Below are 21,696 nucleotides of genomic sequence, written 5' to 3'. Positions count from 1 at the left end.
CTCTATTAAATGAAATAAAATATAGTTAGGTTTCTCACCAAATATGCAAAGTCCATTATTACAAGAGTGTTGTTAGATTTAGATTTTGGACGGAGCTTTCAATTTATCCACCCTCGTTTCCATCGACAACAAACACTCACACTCTTCAAAACCCCATTCATTCATCACATTCCATTTCCATTGTTCCTTCATTCTCTCAATTCACAGGTAAATCTTCAACAACTCAATTCATCTTCATCTTCATCCTCATTCTCTAATCGTTCTTCCTTCTCTTGAATCGAATCACAGATACGAAAATGGAGGCAACAATGTCGGCGGCGTGCAACTCTCTTACTTCACCTTCCACCGTTCCCGTCGTCACAGTAACGATTTCTCAACGATTACACTCATACAAATCATCTATTAATCTTAATTTATTGCATTAGTTGATTAATTAGTTAATTAATTAGTTAGTTACTTAATTAACTTGATTCTGGATCGGATCCTAGGGTTTATTTGCGGTGAGAGGTGGATTCAACAAGAATTTGCATTCTCAGTGTAGTTTCTTATCGGGAACGAACAAGGTGAAGTTTCCGAGGCAAATTGCTCAACCTTATAAACACCGCCGAGCATCTCATTGTAGTGTTCGTCGTGCAATTTGTCGTGCCGAGAAGATCTTGGTTGCGAATAGAGGCGAAATTGCTGTTCGTGTTATTCGTACTGCTCATGAAATGGGGATTCCTTGTGTTGCTGTTTATTCCACCATTGATAAGGATGCTCTTCATGTTAAATTGGCTGACGAGTCTGTTTGTATTGGTGAAGCTCCCAGTAGCCAATCGTAAGTCACTCACTCACTCACTTACACTCTCGTTTCAATAGTTTCATTTTACTTCCTAATTACACCATATTCATACATAATATTAATTTTAATTGTGTAAATTTTGTTTTGAGAATTGAAATTTATTTTGCTAATGAAAATGTTTTTCTTTTTAATTTCTTTTTTTTGCAGGTATTTGCTGAGTTCAAATGTTTTGGCTGCTGCTATTAGCCGCAAATGCTCAATGTTGCATCCTGGATACGGTTTCCTTGCTGAGAATGCTGCGTTTGTTGATATGTGCACTACACATGGAGTTAATTTTATTGGGCCTAACGTGAGTAGACTCTGCCTTTGTTTGGTTAATTTCTTGTCACTGCTCTAGTTAAGAGTTTTGCATTTTGAGTTTATGATATTGCATTCGCTTTCAAATTTTCAAATTTTTGATTGAATAAGACTTGTTCAAATTCTTTCATTAAATTGTAAGTCTAGCTTCTGTGTAAAACCATCTTGAACCACATGAATTTGATTGCCAATCATATCACCCCACTGCAATTAGTAATTGAAGCATTAAAATGATGTTAGTTTTTGGATAATGTGATATTGTGTGATGAGGATTGCTGTTTATCCACGATGACCACCAAAAACGTAATTCTTGTTACTTGTTAGTAAGAAAGTATGAAATGACTAAAGTTACTGTATCGTTTGTTGACCGTGTGCAGAAATATTGCTTTCAAAGCTATGTTTGATTTTCTGCTGTTTGTCTATTTAATTTTGAAAAGTGTTGGTTTCCAAGTGTAGGCCAGCTTTTATGCAATTTTACGCCATATGCCTAGCTAAAGGCGGCTTAAGAAGTTACTCCCTCCGTCTCATTTAAGCGTCATATTTGCAAAGGAAAAAAAAATCCCAAAATAAGTGCCATTTTTACTTTTCAATGCAACATTATTATTAATGATTTTATTTCAAATTAATTCTCTCATTTTTTTATTATGTGGATCACTCTCTAGTCATTATCATCATTTTTCATTTATGATAATTGTGAGTACACTAATGATTATTAAGGTTAATTTGGTAAAATTGTTGTTCTCTTTGTTTCATTTATAATTCTTAGTTTGAGTGAAATGATGTAGTATGACCGGAATGGGAAGGAGAGAGCATCTGTTAATTATCCCAAAATTTTATCCAAATTCAGTGTTTTAGTCTTCTTAATGTTTTCTGTGTTAAATACATACTACTTGTTTAGTTCATGAAGTTCTCTAATATTTCACCTTCAAATTATTTGTTAAAACTGAATATTTGGTCATGTCTTTCAGTCTGACAGTATTCGGGTTATGGGTGACAAAGCAACTGCTAGAGAAACAATGAAGAAAGCAAATGTCCCCACTGTTCCAGGAAGTGATGGGCTTTTGCAGGTATAATATTAGACACTGGTGATTTGATAGCATCAAATATCTTCAATAAAAAGTTGGAAGTGAATTTTAGATTCCATGACATCAGTTTAATTATAAGAATTAATTTAACAGAGCACTGAAGAAGCTATCAGGCTGGCACACGAGATTGGTTTCCCTGTGATGATCAAGGTAGATAGGCTTATTATTCTGTATATGCAACCTTGTGCCTATTTGAAGCGAATTCCTGTTTTACTGGTTGACATTTTTTGGTCATGCTTAGACTATGCACTCTTACATCCAAAAATATATACTGTGTGTGTCTGCGTCCTTCAAATTACAGCCTACTACATTTGTCTTTCTATCCCTTAATGATATACATGGGATGGTGGACCTTATTTGAAAATAAACTTATATAATGAAAAATGAAAAATTTCCGTGGACATATAAGTGAAGTATGACCCTTGAAATGCGTCAATTATTTGGAACTTTTTAGAACTGAAAAGTTTTTGTATTTATGCAGGCTACTCAACTTGCCACCGCAATTATATTATTATGTTTGTGATACATATAAAAAAATATATATATTAGTTTCTAATATAGTCTTTATGTTTCGAATATATATTAGTTTCTAAAAAAGTTTTATGATTCGTTTGGTCGCTTACTTTAAACCAATTGAATGGGCCGATGAAAGTTCTCGTGTAATCTTTTCTTTTGCTAATTTATGTGAACTGACAAACATATGATGTTTCTCAGGCAACCGCAGGTGGTGGAGGACGGGGTATGCGTCTTGCTAAAGAACCTGAGGAGTTTGTTAAGTTATTACAGGTGTTTTTTCTGCTGAATTGAAGTTCCACATATGTTATCTATATTATAGATTGCAACTATTTATATATCTGTTTATATGGAATAGCCATAGGAAAAAGATAAAAAGGGTAACCTTTGGATTAATATAAATGTCAAAACCATAGCTATCAAATTTACCTATAATCAGATTAAAGCAAAAATCATATGGAAGCAAGAAATGCTTATGCCTCAAGTCTTGCTTTCGTCTTTTTTATTTTCTAACCGAGTAACAGATCAAGAGTTCTTAGTGTTGCACTTGCGGCCAACAGGTGGAACAAGGTTTCCTTCTGTTTGAGTGTAACAATTATTGCTATGTCACGAATATGAATATCTGTAGCAGAAGAAATTTTAGGGCCAGACCGTCAGAGTGGATTCTGATGGAACGGAGATGATATTATTGTGATTGCAAATAATTCTAGAGTTTATCCCATTGATGAGGAATATATGTGTTTTTTTGGTGAGTGTGTTCAATTTGATTTCTTTACAGCAAGCTAAGAGTGAGGCAGCTGCTGCATTTGGAAATGATGGGGTTTATTTGGAGAAGTACGTTCAAAACCCAAGGCACATTGAGTTCCAGGTAATGTTATCCCTTTTCTTTTTGAAATTTGCAATTTGCAATTTGACTGTAATCGGGAATTAGGAGAACCTTTGAGGGTATCTACGGAAGTTGTGGAACCAAAGGAGACATTCAATGTTGGGATTGCTTGTGCACAAGATTGAACTTCTCATTAGTGCAATAATTGATTGCTTGCATAAAATGCGAATGTTCTGTCTGTCTTGAAAGCTCTGAAATAGAAGTTCATCTGCGCTCGTTGATTGCTTCATTCAATTTGTTAACTAAATCTATTCAATAATGAAAAAGATATATCTCAACTCCAAAAATCCCACACTGCTTTGTACTCCTATGAGTTTTAATGGCTGCTTGCATTTATGAATGATAATATTGTTGTGTCTAATTCATCTATTTCTTTTTATATGGCTTGTAGGTTCTTGCTGATAAATATGGTAATGTTGTTCACTTTGGAGAGCGTGATTGCAGTATCCAGGTGCTTTAAACTAGCATCCTCAATTTCTTATCCCTCTGTATCAATATTTAGTGTTTCAAAAGTAATTTATATTATCCGTACTAGAACTCATCTTGGTCATGTCACATTTAACAAAACTTGAAAATCTATGTTCTATATACATGCAATTTCTGACCTTAGTTAATTCAAGATCCAAAATAAATATACTATTTGACATATATGAGCAGTTTTTCTGACTAGAGTTGTTAATGTTTTAATAATTCTTTATTGTAAAAGATTAAAGTAATGTTTTTTTGTTCCGATGCACTTCTTCTGTTTTCACATTTATAGAGAAGTTAATGCTTGTGCTGATAAGCTACCTGCTTTTGGTATTTCCCTCCCAGAGTTTGTTTGGTGTAATTTAATCCCTCATTTCATTAAAGAGGACTTCTGTTAGAAATGGGATTTCATCTTCCTAGCTTTAGGTTTTCGGTCTATGTCCCCCAATGTTTTGTTTCTTTTCCTTTTATTAAATACTATTTGGTGTGTACTCTGTTAGCTTGGGTCAGAAGTGCCAACCTAGTTGGGATGACTATTCCTTTCTGACGCTACTCGTTTCTTTTCCGATTTAAAAAAATGAACTAATGTTTTTTGCTGTAACTGAAATTATTACACTGTCTTCATACTGATTATTTTAAGAGTTTCTGTTCTATTTTGTTCTCTTTGGAGTTTCACGAGTGTAACTAGTGCTGATATTGCTGGAAAATATAGGATAGATGTGTCAAATACAATTACAAAACCTTGAACTCAATTTATCATATGGTTTCTATTTTATTTAAAAAGTTTAGAGAAAGATCCGAAGGTGTTCTGATTATTTACTTTCCTATCTTGTAATAATGTTGCAAAAGATCCCACCTGAAGCAATTAGTTATGTTCACTGTGATTTTTGGTACAGAGGCGTAATCAGAAACTGCTTGAAGAAGCACCATCTCCCGCATTGACCGAAGAGTTACGGAAGGCAATGGGAGATGCAGCAGTTCAAGCTGCCGCATCTATTGGGTATATAGGTGTTGGAACAGTTGAGTTCCTTTTGGATGAAAGGGGTTCTTTTTACTTCATGGAGATGAACACTCGTATCCAGGTTGAAACTGATTTCTATAATACTTGTCTAGGAATGATAAATGTATGTGGATATTAGTGCAGATTCTATAACACCCGACCTTCCCTATACTTACTATTTTTTTTTTTTGCTTATATTCTGTAATTAGGATTAAAAGATATATATATAGATGTTTTTCTAATTGAATTTATTAAATTGTTTGGGCACGGGTTAATAGGAGCCCATCATGTATATAGGTATGACTAATGAGTATAAGCATGAAAGTTGCTAATTTTGCAAGTATGGATTTGAGGACATGTCTTTTTCATAATCGTGGATATGAGCATGTATACTCTAGTACAGTAATACCTTACCAACATCTTATCCATTGCCATTTTATGCTTGTCTAATAAGATACCTAGAAGAGAAGTTTTGGTACATCATGCCACATGTTTAATTTTTTGTGAGTAGTGCTGATTAGTTTTCATTACTTTATAATTTTGTTTTTTGGGGGTTTGGTGTTGGTCTGGATCAGGTTGAACATCCCGTGACAGAAATGATTTCCTCCACTGATTTGATAGAAGAGCAAATTCTTGTAGCTATGGGTGAAAAGCTTCGATACAAACAGGTACTAAAGGAGATATTTCCCTTGAAATTCTTTAGAATCTTTCTCTTATCATGGTTTTTCCTACAGGAGGATATTGTTCTCAGAGGACATTCTATTGAGTGCCGTATCAACGCAGAAGATGCTTTTAAGGGATTTAGACCAGGGCCAGGTATCTTGCAAATTCATAGATGTATTTCTGTAAAAATGTGTAAAAAGATAAATACAATGGCATTCTAACACCTACTTCCGCGGCCGCAACATTTACCTAATACAAAATACACAATAGATTACATATATACATTAGGCAGTTTGGTCAATTGGCATCTTTCTCTCATTTGAAACTGCTGTGCCAAGTGTTTGGATTTGATGATTTTTATTTGTTTTTAATTGAAATTTTATTAATGTATGAAATTTTCTCTCCTCAAACAACAGGTAGAATTACAGCATACCTGCCGTCTGGAGGTCCATTTGTTAGAATGGATAGCCATATTTATCCTGATTATGTTGTTCCTCCAAGCTATGATTCCCTTCTTGGAAAGGTTTGCCAATTTGTCTCTTCATAACATTTACCTGTCATCCTCGTCTCAGTTGCTATACAGCATAATGCATCTCTTTATACTCCACATGAAAGGAAAATGATATATATATATATATATATATATATATATATATATATATATATATATATATATATATATATATATATATATATATATATATATATATATCACTCAATTACTTTTAAGTTTGTTAATGAAGGTTGGTTTAGTTGGTACTAAAGATTTGAAACACGGGCTCCAATTCCGCTGCCGACGTGGGTACCTCAATAGTTGGTAATGTGTGAGCACATTTGTAAGCGCTGTTTCAGTCTTGAGACTGGCCCTAGTGAGCCCATGAACAAAATTCAACTAAACTTTATTTATCAAAAAAATTATTTCTAAGTGTGTGCATGGGCTTTCAGATTTAAGCAATGATAGGTTAGAAATATGGATACCTATAAGGTGATGACTTTTTCAATTGTGAGTTTTAACATTAGCTTATGAAGTACAAGGCAATGTTTTATTTACTTTGTATCTATGTTGTTAATCCTAGATAGCGTTGCTTAGCATTGTTAGAGAGGTTAGAGGAGTTAGTTAGAGTTCTCATTTTGAGTGTAACTAACTTTTTATTCATTGAAATGAATTAGTTACTATTACATCATGAGTTACTTTATATGGAATAACTGGACATGACCTGCTTCAGCAGGTAAACTTACACTCAGACTGACATTTGTCGGTCTTGAGACTAAAGCTATACGTTCTCTAACGCTTACACTAATAATCATCGACTCCCTAAAACGCTATACCTGATAGGAGGATAACAACTATTGCAAAGACAAAATCGATGTACAAAGTAAACAGATATTCAAATATGGAAAAAAAACAAAATTAAAGAGACCATTCTTAACAATTAAAGAACTTAAAAGTACAATGCAATAAAACTTGAAACAGAGAAGAACATAGTAGAACTTAACTAAAAATAGGAAGAACAAAACGATTGTTTGTGAGCAAAATCAAAACAATAACGAAGAACAAAACATTATCCTTAAAGGATTCAAATTGACATTTATACTCTTAAAAAAAGGGTTTAAATTAACATTAGCCCCGAAATCCTAATAGCTGACAGAATAGCAGATTGGGGCCACAATTAACGGCCACAACAACTATTGATGATGGTGGCTCGCAGGTCAAGACCGTCGCGCCGAACCCTACCCGTTACAAACTACGCTATTTCGCTTAGAATTATGGTTGGGACTAACTCAATTTTGCAAAACTGACTTGTAAGGTTTGGACTTCCTCCGCTTATACGCATATGTTCAGGCTATATATTCTTCGATGTGAGACTCTTAACACCCCCTCACGCCTAACACTATCGGGCATAGTGCATGGATATAAATGGGGGGTGGCCTGATAGAGGAAACCTGAGAGCAGTGGTCTAACAAATCTTGAACCAAGCTCTGGTACCATTTTAGAATTGTGGTATAGCCTAACTCATTATTACAAAACTGGCTTGTAAGGTGGGGATTGCCCCCACTTTTGTTCAGGCCATATATTGTCTGAAGTGGGATTATTTTCAATCTAATTGAATTTTGTATGGCCCTCTTTTCAATATGATTGAACTTTGCAGTCTTGGAATTATTATATCCATCTTAGATATATGCTCCATTTGACAATTTCACACAAATTAAGAAAATTAGATAGTACAATACAACAAATTTGTCAACAATGTATTGATTTTCTTAAGTTTCCCTTTAGTTAATGTTTTTTGTTAGACAACGGCACAAAAATATAGTAAATTAATTAGGGTATTTTTGTAAAATAAAGGAGTTAATGCATCTAGTAATTTGAAAGAGACTTATATTTAGCAACAGATCATTTTATTAAACAGGGCTTATGTTTAGAGCAATGTTATCAAATTGCCTCGCCATGTCCGCTATGGCGGATATACATGGCGGTTTTTGGGCTCGCCGCAATGGTAAATATCGGCCGCTATTGCGGGTTTTTCCGCCATAATCTGCAATAATGGCGCCGCAAAGCGGCCTGTATGTCGGGATTTTGGCTCTCCGCCATCGACAACACTGGTTTAGAGACAGGTAGTAAATCAATACTGTGATACTTTTGGTATAAGAATTGCAAATGATCATTTGTATAAAGCAAATGATCATTTGTATTAGGCTTGTAGTATTTCCTGTAGTATTTGTCAACAATGAATATATGTCTTTGTTGTTGTTCTATACAATTCAAGTGGAAATAATGAAGGGAGAAAAAGTTGAGGGGTTCAATTCAAAGTATTTAATTAATTTGACCTAATGTTTTCCACATATGGCTTTCACACTTTCCCTTTATTACATTTTAAAAAAAACTAATGTATACTTCTCACTGTATCCCAATATATTATGTTGTGAGAAGAACTTGGATGCAATAAATCAACCACATGTGGACTGCACTTTTTTTCATCTGAAACTCTTTCTCATGTCTTAACTTCGAGAACATTTTGCAGCTGATTGTATGGGCTCCAACTAGAGAAAAAGCAATTGAGCGCATGAAAAGGGCACTTGATGACACTATTATCACAGGTAAAGCAATCTGATTTTTATTATTGTGATAATCTGGTAGATTTGGAAAAGTTTACCAAAGGACCCGCAAGAGAGAGAGAGAAAAAAAAAAAAAAGACAGCTGGCATATGAGACAAAGGTTGTTAGGACAGCACATGGCAGAGCCAGGTGTCCAGCTGTGAGTGGACAAATAGTACTAGGTTTGCAAATAAATAGCAGTAATGATTGTGAGTCAGATAGGCAGAAATTGAGTAGTGGAATATCCACTTGGGAGAGTAATAGGCCTCTCTAAGAGCCTCTGTCATTTCTATCTTTTTTTCTGCAATTTCTAAGCTTTCTGCTTTTAGCTTGTACTACTAGATCCCATTTGAACTCTAGTAGCTTAATAAAAATCAGAGCTTTCTTACACAATCTTTTCCCTGTTTATTTACTGTTTTTTAGATATTAAATTGAATCCTATCAATTTGGTATCTAGAGCCTTGGTTCGAAGAACACAGTGGATGGTTGTTACTCGTAGTGAGATGGAAAACAGAGTCGACTCAGTAGAGCAAAGGATGAACACTTTCGAAGGAACGTTGGAACAGATTCGCCTGATGGTGTTGGAGCAGCAGGCGAGGCCGCACGTTACAGCTGAGCAAATCCGTCAGATAATCTTAGAACAACCACGGCGAAACCATGGAAGAAACGGACGCCCACCAAGGGGTGGGTACGACGAAGAAGAGGAAGAAGAGAGCGACAGAAGCTCCCTCTCACGCGAATCGCAACACCGTTACCGGCGAAATAGAGGTGAGGGTCGTTCACGATTCTTTGGAAGTCGAAGGAGACTGGAGATTCCGTTGTTCAAAGGTGAGGATGCTTATGGTTGGCTGGTGAAGATAGAACGATACTTCCTGTTGAACGAAGTTAGGACAAAGGACAAACTAGATGTAGCAATGATGGCAATGGAGGATAGGGCCCTAAATTGGTACCAATGGTGGGAAGAACAAACATCTTTGAAAACGTGGGAGGAATTCAAGATAGCCGTGATGAGACGTTTTCAACCAGGGTTGCTGCACAACCCTTTGGGACCATTATTGAGTCTGAAACAGAAAGGCTCAGTAGGAGAGTATAGAGAGAAATTTGAAATGATGGTGGCACCTTTGAGGAGGGAGGAACGAATCATGCTAGACTCCATTTTTCTGAATGGACTCAAGGATGAGATCCAGGCTGAGTTGAAGCTCCATGAAAGCCAGGATTTAGCTGAGTTGATGGACAGAGCCCTATTAATTGAGGAAAAAAATGAGGTTGTCACAAAGAAGGGTAGCTCATGGAAAGATAGGGGAGGCACTTTCAGATTGAAAGATCCTGCAGAGGCTGGAGGATCTAAGAAGGAAAGTGAGAAGAATCAAGGAGGAGGAATGGACAAAGGAAAGGGTCGAAGGCTGGACCCTGCAGAGCTGGAGGAAAGGAGCAAGAAAGGGCTTTGTTTCAAATGTGGAGACAAGTGGAATAGGGAACATGTTTGCAAATTTAAACATATGAGCTTGAAGCTGTGTGAAGACAGTAGTGAGGAAGAGGTAGAGGTAGAGAGGTTAGAAGAAAACCATATGGCAGTAGCAGATAGGGTAAAAGAGCTGCAGACTCTGCAATTATCTATGCAGAGTAGGGATGGGTTCACTTCTAACAAATCTTTCAAGGTATGGGTGGAAGTGAAGGGGAAGAAGCTGCTGACTTTAATAGATTCAGGGGCTACCAGCAATTTTATTGACCCAAAAGTGGCAGCAGAGCTAGCTGTGAAAATAGTGGAAACTCCTACTTATGTGATTGAAGTAGGAAATGGAGAGAAGGTGAAAAATCAAGGAGTGTGTGAGGGGCTGGAATTCAATATGCAGGGAGTGAAATTCAGTCAACATTTTTTCATGATGGAGTTAGGTGGTACTGAATTGGTGTTAGGCATGGATTGGCTAGCGAGTTTGGGGAAGATTGAAGCCAACTTTGGAGAGCTCAGTTTAAAATGGGAGAAAGAGGGTTTGGCATATGAAATCAAAGGAGATTCTGCCTTATGTGTTAGGCAATCAAATTGGAAGGCTATGCTCAGAAATTTAAGAGATGAAGATGTAGGATTCTATGTGCACTCTAGGGAACCAGAAGCATTGAAGGAAACAGGGGGGCAGGAGGAATGGGAGAAACTTTTGAAGCCTTTTGAGGCATTGTATGGGAGAAGGCCTCCTGTGTTGATAAGAGGGGATACTCCTTCATCAGCAATAGATGAAGTGAATAAATTGACTGCCGAGAGGAATGTGGTTTTGAGGGAACTGCAGGAGCAATTGCTTAGAGCTCAAGATGTCATGAGGAGTCAAGCAAACAAACATAGAAGGGCTGTGGGGTATGAGGTTGGAGAGAGTGTTTTTCTGAAAATCCAGCCTTATAAAATGAGGAAATTGGCTAAAAGGTTGAATAAAAAACTTAGCCCAAGGTATTATGGTCCCTATGAAACAATACAAAAAATTGGTGCAGCAGCTTATAAATTAAAGCTGCCAGAGGACACTAGGGTGCATCCTGTGTTCCATGCTTCATTGCTCAAGAAAGCTGTATCACCTTCTGTGGCAACACAGCCTTTACCTGTGTGCATCAATGAAGATTGGCATCTGGAACCAGTCCCTGAGAAGATTCTGGAACAGAGAAAAAATGAGCAGGGTGGACTAGAGGCATTGGTTCAATGGAAGGGCTTGCCTGAGTTTGAAAATTCATGGGAGAGTGTGGACAAACTGCAGGCTGAATTTCCAGAATTTCTCCTTGAGGTCAAGGAGAATTTTGAAGGGGGGAGAATTGGTAGATTTGGAAAAGTTTACCAAAGGACCCGCAAGAGAGAGAGAGAAAAAAAAAAAAAAGACAGCTGGCATATGAGACAAAGGTTGTTAGGACAGCACATGGCAGAGCCAGGTGTCCAGCTGTGAGTGGACAAATAGTACTAGGTTTGCAAATAAATAGCAGTAATGATTGTGAGTCAGATAGGCAGAAATTGAGTAGTGGAATATCCACTTGGGAGAGTAATAGGCCTCTCTAAGAGCCTCTGTCATTTCTATCTTTTTTTCTGCAATTTCTAAGCTTTCTGCTTTTAGCTTGTACTACTAGATCCCATTTGAACTCTAGTAGCTTAATAAAAATCAGAGCTTTCTTACACAATCTTTTCCCTGTTTATTTACTGTTTTTTAGATATTAAATTGAATCCTATCATAATCCCTTAGATATATGTACTTGCTGTAAATTGATTGGCATGCCTGAAGCCAGGAAACTGATATAAGTCAAATGCTTTTCCTTTCCACCTTGTTCATAAACTTTGCAAAAAGAACAAAAGGAGTTTATTTAAAGAATCAAATCCTCTGCAGTTTGAAGCAGAATCTTATGGTTCAAGTCAACTGAACTTAGCCATTTTGTTTACAATATTAGAAGTCTCAAGAGTCTACAATTTTAAATCATTCTGCTTTGAAGAGGACTTCAGATGATCTTGATACCTGGCTTACTCTTTCTATAATGATGTTAACACTTAAAATTTTGTTGCAGGAGTTCCTACAACTATTGATTATCATAAACTTATCCTTGATACACAGGTCTGTACATCTTTTTATGTATTTTTTTTAGTGACTTGTATCCTTTAACAAAATTTTATGTCCCTCAGAACTCAGAAGGAAATCAACTAATGTATGCAATATCATTATTGATTGTATTACAGGATTTCAAAAATGGGAAGGTTGATACTGCTTTTATTCCAAAGCACGAGGAGGAGTTGGCCGTGGTAAGAATCTAATATAGTGCTGATATTATTTGTGTTCCTTAGCGACGACGTCTTTCAAAATTATTTATGTCTCTGTTGGAAATGTTTGGATAGGCCTTTGGAACCATAATCCAGGACCTTTAAATACTATCATGGTTCTTTTCTTGTGTACTGAAAATAGAGTTGAAATCCAATGTTCTAGTCGAAATACCTCTTCTGAAACTGTGAAATTTTTTTAAAAGCTTCTAACACTCTTTTCAACACTTCCTCTTTTGTTGGACGAAATTCATGTAGTGGTGTGAACTACATCAATTCCACCCATCACATGAGAGAGTGTTGAAAAGAGTGTTAGAATTGGTGATGCTCGCAACACTTTTCTTTTTATTTTGTTTGATTTTGTAAATTATCTGTTGTCCAAATCAAATGCAGCCCCCGCCGGCGAAGAGGGTATTTGTTCACGATGAGACAGAAGTTAACAATGCGACAGAACCAGCTGCCTTGACTGCCTGATGGATATGACTATGTGATGCCATCTCTATAAAGATTTGCATTGTTGTAATCGATATGTAGTCCGTGGGCGTGTTTGTGAAAGTTCTAATGAAATTTTGATAACGAGTCTCCCACACAATTATCTTATCAATAATTATACTGTAAAATGAATTAATTATTTTATGTTTTATTTATCGTCCCAAGTGTTAGTGCTAGGTTATGGGATTTTACAATGGTTTTTATAGAGGATTTTTGTCTCATTTCATGTTTGTAATTCTTGTATTAAGAACACAATTTTAGATAGAGTAATAAACTACATATTTATTGCATAATTTATTTGTTCATTCTGCTTAAAACCAGCAAGATATGTCCAAAAGATTTGACCATTAGCGTATGTCCAAAGCCGATGAGGTAAGTTTCAAGCTTTAAGCAACAGGTACCCATTTGTGCATAAAAAAATTGCTAAATACAATTGAACAGCTGCAGTACATTCATATCTGTGGTATTGTCAATCACAAAATAACTCAAAACTAGACTTTGAAGTGGATGCCTTTTGCAGTGTTATGTCATTATGCAGCTTTGGTGCTGCATCTTGAAACACGTTTTATGCATCAGTGTTGAAAGGTAAGGTAGCAGAAGCATTACTATTTACTCTGGACTGTAGAATTTACATTTTTCCCACTGAAGACGAACTTGAACGACTCTCATATCCAGACATTCCAGACATTGACTGTGAATCACTCATCGAGTCCTATAAAAGAAAATATAATTATATATCAGAAAAACAGGACATGTTTTGGCATAGTTATTATGAATTGCTAAATGTGAATGTGACTCACTTGACTTGATGAGGAGGACAACGAGGATCGCGAATACATATTATTTCGTTGATTGAATCCTCCACCGCTACCACCACCAAACATCATCATCATAGGCATGTTCTCATCAGCAAAATCTCTGAGTTTGTTCAGCTCTGGCAAAATAACTTTCCCAAGATCAGGTCTATCTTTCCTTCTCATTTCAGCACACTGAAGAGCAAGCTTGGCAAAATGCATAGCATGTTCAATTGGCCAATCTTCAACAGCAGGATCGAGCATCTCACCAAAAGTACCTCTCTCAATAGATCTTCCAACATGGTGACTCAAACCCATTGGTGGCTTTGCTGTTATAATCTGTAGAAGCATGATACCAAGCGAGTAAATATCAGACTTTGTTCCGAGCATGCCCGTTTGCTGATACTCAGGATCAATGTAACAGAAAGTTCCAGCAGTTGTGGTCATTCGATACTGTGTCACCGTGTCTGCAACCGAAGGAGGGACAAGCCTTGCCAACCCTACATCACTAATCTTGCTCACATAATTCCGGTCGAGCAAAATATTTCCGGGTTTTAAATCACGGTGCACCAATGGTTCTGGTTTCGTCTGGTGAAGGAAAAGCAGCCCAGTGGCAATCTCCGCAGCAATTCGGAATCTTAGCTGCCATGGTAGAACTGGTGCTTTACTATTATTTCTCCTAAAGAGACAATCATCCAAGCTTCCATTACTCATGTGCTCGTACACTAGGCAACCGAACTCCGGACATGCTCCGAGCAGGAGAACCATGTTTGGATGTCTTATGCTACTTAGAACTTCAATCTGCATGAATCAAAGGTCAAATCATTATTAATTGATACAAGTCAATAATCTTCAACTATAGTTCAATCAAATCATGTGTATGTTTTAAACTCTTTATTGCCGATTTGCATACCTCTTGGTTAAACTGCGACCGTCCTTGAGCTGCATCAGGTTTCAACACTTTTATTGCAACTGCAGTGTGATCTAGTTCAGCTCTATAGACTGGTCCATATCCTCCTTCACCGATTTTGAGCGAGTTGGAAAAGTATTTTGTTGCTTCTTCTATTTCCTCAATACTGTATCTTCGGTACCTAGCCGGACCGTGTAAGAAACTGTCTCCTCCTGAGTTAGATTTCATTTCTGCACTCATTCTTTTCTGTGCTTCCAACTCTGCGATTTTTCTACTTGCTTCTGCTGCCTCTATAGCAACTTTACTTTTCGCTCTCTCTTTCTCAGCTACCGCGAATGCTGATTCTTCAGATAATTTTGCATCACTGCTTTTCTTTTGTTCGTCAGATTTCCATCGCTGAAGTTCAATTGCCTGCAGGAGAATAACTTAGTCGCCTGTTTCGTAAATCTGCGAAGTAAATTAAAATCCGCCAAGTACCTTTTGTTTTGCTGTCAATGCTTCCTTGCACGCTGTACTATACATTTCCATTGTTTGCTTCAGCTCTAACCTCAATCTCCTCATTTCAGCTTCTACTTCATCCTATAATATCGAAACACGCATTTATTAAACTTTATCTTCCTCGGCACACACGAAAAAGATAGGACTGCGACTGTAATATGAACGATTGATAGGTTAGATTAAGAATAAGCTTACCGAGCTTGATATCTTTTGTTGCGGTGACATGGACATTCCACTGTCTTGTGAACAGAATGAATAGTCATGTTCAATTGACTTAGCACCTGAGAAAGACGAACCGAAGCTTCTGATATCATAATCCGAGCCTCCTGAAAGCCGAGGGGTAATTCCACTTCCAGAGTCCATTTCTTCATACAATGAAGGGAACATCCTATCGATACTTGGCCTTCCGCTACTCACGAAGGAGATATCGGAGTCAGTGACAGTAGACTCGTACGGTTTGTGATTTGGTCTTGCGCCTCTCGTGAATGGCGATCTGTCCATAAAATCAAGTTAGTCTTCTCATGAACCATTTCTCATGTACACTTCCTTTCGTAAGGATTCGTAAGTTACTTACCTGATTTCATCTTCTTCGTCTTGAAGGCGTGAAAGTAACGATGACTTCTCTCCTGTTGCTGTAAATCAATAGAGTGTGTTTTATGAGAAACATTAACGAAAACAAAAAAAAATGACGAACAAATATTGAAAGAGAAAATATCATACGTCGTGGCGGGTGGTTTTGCATTGATTGTTGTACATAGAATTTATCAGGACTTTGTTGCAGCTGTTGTGGCGCCTGTATAGCATTACTACGCATTACGGCCTTCGCAGGTAAAGGCATAGTAGCAGTTTTCACAGATGAGATCTTTCCTTTGGAAATAATGTACACCGTGCAAAACGGAGGCGCTCCTTTCGACACGAGGCTAGGAACATCAGTTGTCCTAAATCTTCTGTCATGAATTAGAGTTCATAAAAAAATCGGATTATGTTACACTCTCGCACAGTTAAAGATGGTTCGAAATATTTTTCGTTTTCTTGTAAAGATCGATCAAGATGGTTAAAATAAACAACTACCTTACAAGACCACTCCTTGATGGTGATCCAAGAACAAGAAGCTCAATGGAATATGTTGTAACACCTTCTATGATACCCTTAGTTATATCCAAGTCTTCCAACAAGATTTCTTTGCACGTTATCTGTTATAAATAAATAACAAAAAAATATCAGACATATATCTATCTTCGGCCGAAAGCCGAAAACAATAGACTAATCCAGAGTCGGTCTCAGCCTCTCAGGACTGTCTTTGAGGGTCTGCAAGACGGGCTACCACACAGACTAACTAAAAAGGGTCTCATTAAATATTTGTCATATTAAATCGGTAAAATAGAGCCCCTATTTGTTTTACCACAGATATACCAAAACTAACAACCTACATAAGGCCTCCGGAAACTTAAGACGGCCCTGGTCGTTCTAATTACATGATTTATTTGAACTTACATTCTTTCTATTGCAGAAGACACGAAACGAAGCGAAAAGCTCTTTCGATTCATTATCCATTTGTTGCATGTAAGCTCTAGCTACATCATCATTGACATCAACAGCTATAAGGTTTCCATCTGCATAAACTCATGAATCATTCAATCAATATATGATATGATGAAAAATGTATAGGCTTCATGAATGAAGAAGAAGAATAAGAAAATTTTACTTGGTGTAGGAATTGAAGAAGCTCTTTGTCTAACATGAAGTAACAAAAGATGTTGATCTTTAGGAAGAAGATTATCAACAGCCCATTTAGCAGCATATTGGCTTGTTTTGTTGTTTTCAATTGCTACTGCAACAACACGTCCTGCACCTAGCTTCTTCTCTTGAATGATTCTTGACATTTTATTATCTTAATAATCAATTTACTTTCTCAAAAATGATTAATTGAATTGAATTGAATGAAAGACTGAATGAAATTTGTTTGTGAAATGAACATGAATCAGTTCTAACTTTATTGATTTTTTTTGTAGCTCTCTTAGCTAAGAGACAGAACATATATGAATAGAGAATTTGTAAGTGTAGAAAAAAACAACTACAACGTTGTTAATAAGTGTTTTGTAGCTATTTTAAGAAATATTTTGTAACTATAAGTAGCATTTTATTTATATTTTCTAAATTTAGTAAATAATGACGCGTTGAATTTCCAATGAACCCATAATTAGCCAAGTAAAAATATAGTACTTTGTTAAATTAATTATTCATATGATTTTGCTGTATTTTATTTTATAACGTGCTTCATTAGGTTTTATGATTATTTTTCTTTAAATCATATAAAATGAAGAAAAAAATTTGTTACAAATTGACATTGCAGAACTAATTGCCCAGTCACTTTATGTGTGTCTGCGGTCTAGTGGTGGATGTTTGGATCTTGAGAGTATGTTCCTGCTAGTTGTAAATTGTTTATAATTTTTTTTGCCGAGTTAATTGATTTTGTCATACATAATATCAGAAATAGAAGACAAATGACAACAAGTTGCGCCGCGATCACTTTTTGATAGCAAAATTGATTTTTTTTAAACTACATTCATTTTCGTAGGTGACACAACATTGATATGCATGACCCTTCGCACTCTCGTAAAAGATCTATTGCTTTTGGCGTCAGGAACCTAAAAGTGTCAAAGTAAATGGTATGAAAGCATGTTGATTGTCGGAACACGCTTTCTCATGCTTGGCTACTTTACTTGAAGCAACCTTGAGAGATGTCTGTCTCATAGTAAAACATCCAGTTCTTAGCCCCACCAGTGGAGAAACCCTAGTCAAGTCTACACATGCATGTTTCTCTCTTACCCATCCGTACACCATAACATCAGTTGGCCTAAGAGTCGTTATCCCCTTCTGTCGGTCAGTCAAGAAATTTGCAGGCGTGTCTTTCTTCCCAAATATCTCTGCACGCCTAAATCTATCAAATAGGACATCCCGAACAAGGTCATGTCAATATTTGAATCTTGGAAGCTCCTTGCAATGAATAACATGCTCCCCAAATATATCCAAGCACGCCTTACGGAAAACAGGGCAAACCTCATCAACGGAAAAGATGGGAGTCATAAGCCCACACTATGCCAAATAGCAGCTTTTACAGCGCTTTTTTTGGGCTATTAGAGCGCTTAAAAGCGCTGCCATAGCCAGCGCTGCCGTAGGTAAAGACAGCGCTTTTTGGTACGCCAAAAGCGCTCTCGTAGCCTCGCCTATAGCAGCGCTTTTTCCAGAAAAGCGCTTTTGTAGCCTCCTCTATAGCAGCGCTTTTTCTAGAAAAGCGCTCTCGTAGCATCCCCTATAGCAGCGCTTTTTCCAGAAAAGCGCTTTCTTAGGCCTACTTTCACTAAAAAACGCGGCTGATTTGCGGGACTTTTTAGCCAATTTGTGGGGGTTTTTGACCTCCGCAATATATTGTAAATATGTAAAAAAAAAGAATACTCAAACTTTCATTATTTTTCTTTACTTGAGAATGCAAATAATAAATATATCAATAAAATACATAAATGTTCTAAAACCAATACCCCAAACTTGGACAAATAATAAATATCAATAAATACACAGCCAATCTTATAAAGAAACAGGGCCTGCACCATACACAACCACAGTAAAATGTCATCGACACTATCAAAAGAACAACTTGATACCAAGCTCCCCTGGGAAATTGCAGCATCTTGAATCACTGACTTGATCAAAGTACCATCTTGAATGCTAATGGCAAGAATGGATAAGTTGATGAGTAGCCACCCACCATTCCAGCTTTAACAAAGAAAAATCTGCAATTTATAACTTTATGAGACGTATAGCAGCATATTAGAATGACTTAAGCCATATTGAATTAAAAAAATTGTCAGTTAAGATGCACGTGAGCCATACATTTAAATTTTGTTTAAAAAATATTATCTTGGAAAATAGGGACATTAACCTTAAATTTGGTCAAATGATACAACAACAATAACATTAAATGACATAAATTTTAAAATTAGGACATGAAATTAGAATGTAGAAGAAGCCACATATAATTTTTAGGAAAGTTATTCATATGTTTAGATCCATTTGAAACGTGTTTGGATTATTATTATAGTTTGTCAGTAACCACAAAACTAAACACACACCACAGAACAACAAGTCCTTTCTTCCTTCACGTTCACAAGTTCAGCAAGTGAAACAATCAATAAGAAACAGAAGCGAAAAAGGAAAAGAAACTTCGTTGAATGAAATTGGTTAAAGCCTTCTATCGAACACCTTGCGAGCAAGACTAAAAGCCGTATTTTTATGCATTTTTAACGGGTAAACGTTCATCCATTTAGCTTCATAATATTGTATGCTAGTATTTAAAATCAATACCGAAACCGCAAAAACGTACCTGACTCGAAACTATGTCAAAAAATTAACTTGAAACTATGAAAACAGAACCATAAAAAGTTGGTTATCGTAAGAAAAGAAGACAAAACTTCTAAACATCAAAGAAATAGATGGAGGATTCACTTGATCTTTTTACTTCAATTTCAGATTTAGAATGCTTCAAAGTTTGTTTCCCACTGGAATGCATAGTTTCAGCACAAATCTCCATTGCATCTTTTTACTTGCCAATCGTTACAACTGCGTAATGAGAAAATAACTTTAATATACAATTTCGTATAATAATAAAATAAACCTTAATCACAATTCCTAGCTCCTCCACAACTTACCTTGCCTGATACTACAGAAAAACAAAACTAAATACATGCTTGTACAAAAGGATATTACCGGAGAGATATTACCCAATTGAGATCTGAATCCGAATCAAGAAACAATCAAATAAAACACAATCAAAATTCAAAAAAAGAAGAAAAACATAAGATTTATTGATTATGTCTTCATTTAGAAAAAAAACTTACATGTTTGACCAACAAAATGAACCGACGGAGAAACCAAAGAAAATCACTATTACGAAAAATGGGTTTTGGTCCAAACAAGCACTTAACCATAAGAAATAGCAAAAGGAGTCTCACCTGAACGTGAAGACCGCCTCTACTCTCGCCGAAAAAGCTCCGTTCACCTCCGTCTTTGTTCGTTTTCCGCCTTCGCACCTTCAGAAGGTCGTGGATCCTCCCATTCATCTGTATCCACCTTTATGTGATCGTTTTGTGTTTGAATTTGTTTGATTTTGAGCTTAGGATTTCGAATCTTTCTTTATAGATCTGCGCTTTTCAGTGGTTGTTTTACAGGATCTACCTTCGGATTCGTGTTGAGAAGGACCAGACGAACGCATTGGTGTGAAAAAATCCTAATTCTGGAACCTACACGGCGGCGCCGCCGTGAGCACCGTCGTCCTCCGTCTTCACATTCATAACACCACCTGCGCGTTCTTGGATTTTGTTGTTGAGAGGTTTGTTCATGAGAGAGTTTGGTGAGATATTAAGAGAGGAGAGAGAGTTGATTTGAGAAATAAAATGAGAGAGAGAGTACTAGTAAAGAGATTTAAATGAGAAATAAAACTTAATTATAAAATTAGCTATACCAGCGCTTTTAAAAAAGCGCTCTCGTACCCCCCATTTACCAGCGCTTTTAACAAAGCGCTCTCGTAACCTCCCATTTACCAGCGCTTTTAATAAGCGCTCTCGTATCCCCCCTCTTTACCAGCGCTTTTAACAAAGCGCTCTCGTACCCCCCTCCTTTCCCAGCGCTTTCAAAAAGCGCTCTCGTACCCCCCCCCCCCTTTACCAGCGCTTTTTCCCCTTGTTTTTTAGTTTTGTTTCTAGCGCAACCTATAGCAGCGCTTTTCTCAAAAGCGCTTTCGTAGATGCGCTGCTAAAAGATAAATTTGTTGTAGTGCCATATTTAAGGATAGTACATTACTTTACCGGATACATATGTTAGCCTAGATCGTCAATAGGAATAACAAGGAGAAAATTTTGAGTATGCCCTGCTTGCAAACAACCAAAAACTGCTTTTTGTCTTGTGGTCATGTCAAACTTTTATTTCATGTCCTAAACACTTTTTTACTAAAAATTCACTCGCCAAAACATGTTGTGCTTTAGGAGGGACGATGTCCTTTCTAGTAAAGCCGCTAAGGTCAAAATCTGAAATCACAACACTAAGACCATCCAAAGCTCTTGAAAAATATAGGTTACGTTTATAAGATGTCTATAAGAGGACCAATATCGTATATACAACATACGATAAAAATATTTAATTGATGATAAATATGTCTAGAGATATAATATGGTTGGTGGTTCTATAATTTGTCGAGATATTTTCTAGACTCATCTAAATTTCATCAATTTGTTTAATTTTTTATATTGTTGATGGATTTAATTCAACATATAAAGTCAACACATGCTTCTAAATGTTGCTTGAGTTTGTAGTGTTAGTTATACATGA

At 36.5% G+C, this 21,696-nt stretch overlaps 2 protein-coding genes across 2 annotated transcripts; one reads left to right on the top strand and one right to left on the bottom strand.

Moving 5' to 3' along the window:
• Window positions 1-36: 36 nt before the first annotated feature.
• LOC131603761 (biotin carboxylase 2, chloroplastic) lies at window positions 37-13,406 on the top strand. Its single transcript, XM_058876187.1, has 17 exons — window positions 37-207; window positions 289-362; window positions 489-817; window positions 989-1,130; window positions 2,107-2,205; window positions 2,317-2,373; window positions 2,938-3,009; window positions 3,515-3,604; window positions 4,014-4,073; window positions 4,987-5,172; window positions 5,666-5,758; window positions 5,825-5,906; window positions 6,170-6,276; window positions 8,777-8,852; window positions 12,375-12,421; window positions 12,544-12,606; window positions 13,015-13,406. Exons 2-17 carry the CDS (start codon window positions 297-299, stop codon window positions 13,093-13,095), a joined length of 1,650 nt encoding a protein of 549 aa, XP_058732170.1. The 5' UTR covers window positions 37-207; window positions 289-296; the 3' UTR covers window positions 13,096-13,406.
• Window position 13,407: 1 nt separating this feature from the next.
• Window positions 13,408-17,342, bottom strand: LOC131603763 (U-box domain-containing protein 35-like). Its single transcript, XM_058876190.1, has 10 exons — window positions 17,021-17,342; window positions 16,810-16,928; window positions 16,387-16,508; window positions 16,036-16,262; window positions 15,890-15,947; window positions 15,511-15,808; window positions 15,295-15,396; window positions 14,821-15,228; window positions 13,914-14,708; window positions 13,408-13,825 (listed from the first exon to the last, which is right to left on the bottom strand). Exons 1-10 carry the CDS (start codon window positions 17,196-17,198, stop codon window positions 13,742-13,744), a joined length of 2,391 nt encoding a protein of 796 aa, XP_058732173.1. The 5' UTR covers window positions 17,199-17,342; the 3' UTR covers window positions 13,408-13,741.
• Between the last annotated feature and the right edge of the window lie 4,354 nt (window positions 17,343-21,696).

Source organism: Vicia villosa, linkage group LG5 (assembly GCF_029867415.1).
Source record: "Vicia villosa cultivar HV-30 ecotype Madison, WI linkage group LG5, Vvil1.0, whole genome shotgun sequence".
NCBI lineage: Eukaryota > Viridiplantae > Streptophyta > Magnoliopsida > Fabales > Fabaceae > Vicia > Vicia villosa.
Note: the sequence above shows the minus strand (reverse complement) of the source record. Positions and strands in the feature narration are given on the sequence as shown.